This window comes from Bactrocera neohumeralis, unplaced genomic scaffold (assembly GCF_024586455.1).
Source record: "Bactrocera neohumeralis isolate Rockhampton unplaced genomic scaffold, APGP_CSIRO_Bneo_wtdbg2-racon-allhic-juicebox.fasta_v2 cluster10, whole genome shotgun sequence".
NCBI lineage: Eukaryota > Metazoa > Arthropoda > Insecta > Diptera > Tephritidae > Bactrocera > Bactrocera neohumeralis.
This window is the reverse complement of record NW_026089623.1, coordinates 26,150,939-26,157,747: the sequence shown is the minus strand read 5'-3', so window position 1 is coordinate 26,157,747 and position 6,809 is coordinate 26,150,939. Positions and strand designations below refer to the sequence as shown.

General features: G+C 34.2%; 1 protein-coding gene across 1 annotated transcript; it reads left to right on the top strand.

Annotated features, from left to right (window-relative positions):
• The first annotated feature begins 5,295 nt into the window (after nucleotides 1-5,295).
• Nucleotides 5,296-6,264, top strand: LOC126765587 (tigger transposable element-derived protein 6-like). The gene is made up of 2 exons (XM_050483198.1): nucleotides 5,296-5,425; nucleotides 5,484-6,264. The coding sequence occupies exons 1-2, from the start codon at nucleotides 5,296-5,298 to the stop codon at nucleotides 6,227-6,229; spliced, it is 876 nt and encodes a 291-aa protein (XP_050339155.1). The 3' UTR covers nucleotides 6,230-6,264.
• Nucleotides 6,265-6,809: the final 545 nt, after the last annotated feature.

The following is a 6,809-nucleotide window of genomic DNA, read 5'->3' as shown; positions in this document are numbered from 1 at the left end:
GTATAAAATTCGTCTTCGAAAAAAATAGCATTCAGTTGTGTTGGATTAAAATGATTCTTTAGTATTGTAATTGCTGTTTCCCTGTCCATTTCCGTCATAGAAATTATTCTTCTTTTATTTATAAAAACAGATTTATTTTTTATTCTTAATGATCCAGAGGTTGTTTTCATTATAACTACTTGATTTTTAAACATATTAATTGGTGAAGTTGTACTTTTTATCGTTCCCCTGTCGCACTCTAGTGTATTAATGCTGGGTTCAATTTCAATCCTTGACAAAGCGTCGGCTTTTCTATTCTTTGTTCCTTTCTTGTACCTAATATCATAATTGTATTCAAATAGTCTTAATCTCCACCTAACAAATTTTGAATTTGGTTCCTTTATAGAAAAGAGCCATGTCAGTGGCTTGTGATCTGTCTCTATTATAAACTTACGACCAAAAAGATATGGCCTAAAATATTTTGTAGCCCATACGATTGCCAATAATTCCTTCTCTATTGTGCTAAAATTTGTTTCATGCGTATTAAGGGTGCGACTGGCGTAGTATATTGGATGATTATCTTGCGAAAGTACCGCTCCAAAGCGTAATTACTCGCGTCTGTTGTCAATGTAAATGTTTTAGAAAAGTCTGGGTATGTTAATATTGGATCATATGTTAGTAGGGTCTTGAGGGTGTTAAAACTTTTTTCGTAGTCCGAGTCATTTATATTTATCTGTGAATCTTTCTTTAAGCACCTAGCCATTGGTTTAGCTATAGCCGAGTAGTCCTTTATGAACTTTCTATAGTAGCCTCTAAGCCCTAAGAATGGCTTGATCTGTTTTGCTGTTTTGGGTATTGGGAAGTTAACAACGCATTCTATCTTTTTAGCATTGGGCTTGACTCCTTCCGTTGTAATTATGTGCCCAAGGAACTCTGTTTACTTTTTTAGAAATTCTGATTTATCTAGCTGGACTTTTAAATTTGCCTCCTGTAATCATGCGAATATGACTTATATTTATATATAAGTGAGTTCATATGTTCCTGTAAGGATGTTGAAAATACGATTATATCGTCCAGGTATACTAGGCAGATTTTGTTGATATAATCTTGGAGTAGATTCTTCATCAATCTCTGGAACGTTGTAGGGGTTGTTTTTAGTCCGAAAGGCATTCGCAGAAATTCATAGTACCCTCCTTCGACACTAAATGCAGTTTTGTGGATGTCTTCTTCCTCTATCTCGATTTGGTGAAAACCCTTCGCCAGATCGAGTGTAGTGAAGTACTGGCTTCTTCCCAGTTTTTCAAGAATCTCGTCTATGTTGAGGATGGGAAACTTGTCATCGATCGTTACTTCGTTCAGTTTACGATAGTCGATTACAAGTCTCCACTTTGGTTTCCCGCTGGCATCGGTCTTCTTTGGCACGATCCAAATTGGGGCTGAGTAGGGAGAATTGCTATTCCTAATTATCTCGTGTTTTAACATTTCTTGGATTTGATCTGTGACTTCTTCCTTATGTACGTACGGGTACCTATATGACTTAGAAAATATAGGTATGTTGCCTGTAGTTCTAATTCTATGTTTTATTGCTGAAGTAAATGAAAGTCCTTCATTTTCCTGGTAAAAAATATTACGATATCCTTTTATTATTTGCAACAATTGTGATCTTTCCTCGGGGTTCAAGTGTCCTATTCTAATTTGTTCAGCCAATGGTTTAGATTCTTTATTTTCGATTATGTTAAAATTTTCGCGATCTACTTTTTGCGTAGTCACCCGATTGGTTTCAGATAGTAAGTTTATCTTTGCTTCTTGATTTCTTACATTTAAAATTCCCTCTCTTATAATGTTTCCGCCGTTTTATTCCTTATAATATACTAGGTCAGAGTCATCTGGTACTGCTATCTTTCTTTCATTTAAGTTTTCGTTTTCGAAGTGCATAGGGAGTGTCTTGTTACCGATGTTTATTTCGTTCTTTCTATATTCGATACAGGCATTTAGTGGTCTCAATATATCGTTACCTATTAGACCGTCAAAAAAGTTATGCAATTTTATTATATAAAATTTTATTGGTTTATTAGTTCCAATGTCGCTAAATTCTTCGAACATGGGTACTATTGCCTTTTTGTCAACGTAAATTCGATGTTGGAAAGTTTTAATTAAAAGTGGGCTAGTTGGATGAATTCTTTTGGGGTCGCAGATACCCGGATTTAAAATGGAGTTTGTTGCGCCTGTGTCTATTATAAGTCTTATAAAACCTATCTTTGTTTTTATTATTATAAATGATAATTTATTCTTGAGGCTGATTCCTGAAAATTTTCAGCCACTTCTATTTTTCCCATGTCCATAGGTTCCGGTTGGTTTCTGAAATTTGGTCTCTGGAAGGATGGGTTTTGAGGACTGGGGTTTTGTGGGTTTGCTTGTTGGTATGGTTGGGATTGTTGGTAATTTCTTCCGTTATTTTGGGGCATTGGTTGGAAATTCCTTTTGTTGAATAGTTGTTGGGAGTTCCCGTACTGTGTTCTATTCCTATTGTCTTTTTTATTGTATTGTGTATTGTTTCTATAGTCAGTATTCCTATTACTTGAATGAGTTTTAAATTCTGTGCTGTTGTTCACGTTATTGTTCCCTGTATGTGCGTACCTGGCTTGGAACAGTATGTCCATAGCATGTTCCAAGTCTTCTGGGTTCCTACAGAAAAGGATTGATTTCATTGGTTCAGGAAGTTTGTTTTTAAAGATATTGAGGGCAGTGCGCTTGTTGTTCATCGCACTCTCTCTAGTTGCTTCGGTTTCTCCTAAAATGGTTACTAATTTGCTATTTAACCTGTGTAACCTGGTTTTCATGTCGTTGTAAAAATCTAAAGTGTTTGTTCTAAAGGTCACGCTTCGTAATTCGTCAAAGAGTTCTTGGCAAGAACGTCTATCCCCGAAATTATTCTGTAGTATGTTTTTAATCTCTGTCCATGAGGTCGCGTGGCAGTTTATTTCTATTGCCTGTCTTGCTCTTCCTTTTAGCTTTGATTTTATTATGTCCGAAAAAACTAGTTGGGACAGTTCGTCATATGTTTCTAGGTGTGGGTGTATTCGGTTAATAAGTGTGGTGAATGTCTGTAGGTCTCTGGAGTCGCCACAGAATTCAGGTAACATTATAAAGGGTTTATAGTAAGAATGTTTTGAACTGGTACTGCCATTTTATTTCCCTTTTTTTTATAGGTTCGGGAGGAGGAAAAAAGACATTCTCTCTAATAATATGTTTTAATAATATGTTTTTTTTTAAATTGCTTGGGTTTTTATCAAGGTTACTTTATGTAGGAATTCTTGCAACTTTTTGATTTCTTGTTTTCCAGACGTATATAGTAATTTTCTTTCAATTTCTTATTCTATACTAATTTTTTCAGTTACATACATTCAATAATAATAATAATTATACATATGTATATAATATAGTTAATCGGATTCTCACTTTCTGATGTTGTTGTTGAATATTATATTGCTGTCTGTCTGGCTCTGTGTTGGGTTTGAAGTTGATCTGGATGTGTTCCAAGGATGGAAAAAAAGTTTGTCACTATGTTGAGTTTAAAGTTGATTAGGATGTGTTTCCAAGGATGGAAAAAATTTGTCACTATGTTGAGTTTAAAGTTGATTAGGAAGTGTTGCCACGGATGGAAAAAAAATTTCTCACTATGTTGAGTTTAAAGTTGATTAGGATGTGAAGTTGGCTGATGAGTTGTTAATATGGGTATATCTTTATATTTCGGTTGTTGTCTGAAATTATCATCGATAAAAGTAAATCTTTTTTACCCTTTTCTTCACCCCCTTTCTTGTATTATTTTCGAAAAATTTGTATGTTTTAAAGGATTCGTTTTCAATCTTATGAAGTTCAAATGTCACTCTCACTAAACGTTTTCGCAAAAATATTTTGTATGCTTAGAAGATTCGTTCAAATGTCACTTTAATTTTTTGCAAAAATTATTTTGTATGTTTTAAAGGATTCGTTGTTCTTATTTTTTTTTCTACCCGTTACGAATATAGAAATATTCAAAATCCTTTCTTATGTAACTTGATTTTAAATTTTTACACACAAGGATACACGGGTATCCTACGACTGCGCCACTTTTTTCTCCGAAGTGATGAACAACGACAAAAATAAAACAACTGGGTTGGAGGTTTAATTGATAATCAGCCTTCCGTTTTATTTCGTGCTTTCTTAAATACTAATATTTTGCTTTCTTGCAACAACTTAAAAATAAGTGTTTGCATAACAATTCTCAGGAAATGTGTCTTGTGCATTTTGCAAAGTAATACAATTAATAATAATAAAGTTATTATAAATTTTGTTAACTGTTGCATTTTCGTTAGCGGAAATGCACTTGAATTAACAATAAGTACAAATTATTAAAATTCTTCGGAATGAATGGTACATTTTGTTAACTGTTGCATTTTCGTTAGCGAAAATGCACTTGGACAAACAATTCTTTGGAAAACTCAATTAATAAATATTCGTATTAAAATTCTTTGGAAATAGTATTCTTTATAACACTGCATCTCACGGTTTGTTTTTTGAAAAACCGCACTCGCTTATGATATTTTTATTTTTAACAAACCACAAAAATCTGTATCTTTGATTGTGGCACATAACCGGGATTGACTGTATTTGTCAAGGAATGTAAAAAATATTTTGTAATTCTGAAATATTTTTATGCTGCTCGCAGAAATCTGCGTCGTTATGTATGCAAGCTCACACACAAACATACATACAGTGTAATCCATTTATAATGGACTCGCTTAAGATGGAAACTCTGTTATTATGTACCTCTTTGTCAAGTCCCAGTTCAAACATATGTAAAAAACTCGGTTAAAATAGACTCGTTTATAATGGACTCCGGTTATAATAGACAATAAAATCGGATTTTGTCCATTATAACCGAAGCTTTCAAAATCAAATTTCAAAACAAAGTTGGCAATCAGTTGGCAATAGGCAAAATTTTGTACTTCCCCGAATTCGATCAAGAGACACAATCAGTCTCTGCAGCAGAAAATGTGAAAAAGGGCCAATAATTTTCCAGTAAGTGGTCCAATGGTAATGATGAAAGCCAATGAATTCGGAGAAGCTGTCGGTGCTAATTTTAAATGCAGTTCCGGATGGCTAGACAGATTTAAAAAGAGGCATAATATTTGCTTCCGCAAAATTTGTGGTGAATCGGCTTCTGTGGACCAAAGTATTACAAATGACTGGCTATTACAAACCTGGCCTACAATAAGTAACAATTATTCCATGGACAACGTTTTTAATGCGGACGAAACGGGAATTTTCTATAAGATGCTGCCTGACAAAACACATAAGATCAAAGGTGAAACATGCAGTGGTGAAAAAATATCTAAAGAAAGAATAACTGCCATGATTTGTGCTAATGCATCGGGCACGGTAAAACGGAAATTATTGGTTATTGGTAAGTTTTAAATACAATTTAATACAATCCGCTGTTTCTGAACAATGTCTGCTTTCAGGAAAATATAACAACCCCAGATGCTTTAAAAACGTTAAAACGTTGTCGGTAGATTATTGTGCTAACAACAAATCCTGGATGACTTCTCAGACCTTTACTGACTATTTAAAGAAATGGGATTGTGAACTTATAAAAGCCAAGACTAAAATTTTGCTATTAGTAGATAATTGCCCTGCTCATCCTCAAGTTCATCTTCACAACATTAAACTACATTTTCTTCCGCCTAATACTACATCGGTTCTTCAGCCTATGGATCAAGGCGTCATTAATAGCTTGAAACAATCTTATAGAAAGCAGCTTCTGATGAAAATTATGGACCTTACTGAAGAAGCAAACCCGACAAAAGCTGTGAGTTTTTTAGATGCTGTCAATATATTAAGTGTTGCATGGGAAAGTGTCTCTAAGGAAACCATAAGAAACTGTTTTCGACATGCCGGTCTGGTAAAAGACATTCCTGATGGATTAGATTTCGACCCGGAGGACGATGAACCTTTAAGCAAAATTATCGAAATTAATAACGTAGTGGTTTTAAGCAAGTTTGATGAATATTCAAGGATTGACGAGAATATTATAGCTACAGAAGAACACTCAGACAATGACTTAATTCAAGACTTTCTGCATGAGCTGCTTGAAGAAGACTCCGGTGATGAAGATTTAGCACAGCCCGAAACTATAATAAAAATAGAAGACGCTATGAATTATTCTAGGAAACTGAAGCTACATATGTTTTCAACAAAAAGAGAATAGTTCAGATGCAATCAATTTGCTCAATAAACTCGAAATCAAACTACAAAAAGATTTTGCCAATAAGGCATTAACCCAAAAGAAAATCACTGACTTTTTTCAAATTACTTAATTAAACTTATTATATCCATAATTTTGTATTTTTATTCATAAACTTTATTGCTTTAATAAAAAAAAAAACATTGAATTTACTTTTTGAGTTAAAAATTGTATATTCTGATTAGATGGACACTCGGTTATAATGGACAATTTGACATGGTCCCGTGGAGTCCATTATAACCGGATTACACTGTATTTACGCTGGTTTGTAGGCGAAGCTGTACAGTGCCAAGGGAAGCGGTGACAATCGGCGGCCATTCGTTTATTTTTTTCGGCACAAAGTGTAAGCACAATGACTGCGACAGACTGTAGCAGCACGACAGTGAACTGAAAACGTCGTTGTTCATCTTACTACATGTACATTTTGAGAAGCAACAACAACACAATGGCCGGCATGTACACAAAACAACGCAGTTGTCCATTTTGTATGTACACAATTTCGTTGTGGCCATACTAATTCTTTTCACTTCTATGAAATTTTAAT

Coding starts and splice junctions, on each gene's coding strand:
- LOC126765587 (XM_050483198.1), top strand. CDS start 5,296: ATGCTGCCTGACAAAACACATAAGATCAAAGGTGAAACATGCAGTGGT. Junction 5,426..5,483: donor ACGGAAATTATTGGTTATTG/GTAAGTTTTAAA, acceptor GTCTGCTTTCAG/GAAAATATAACAACCCCAGA.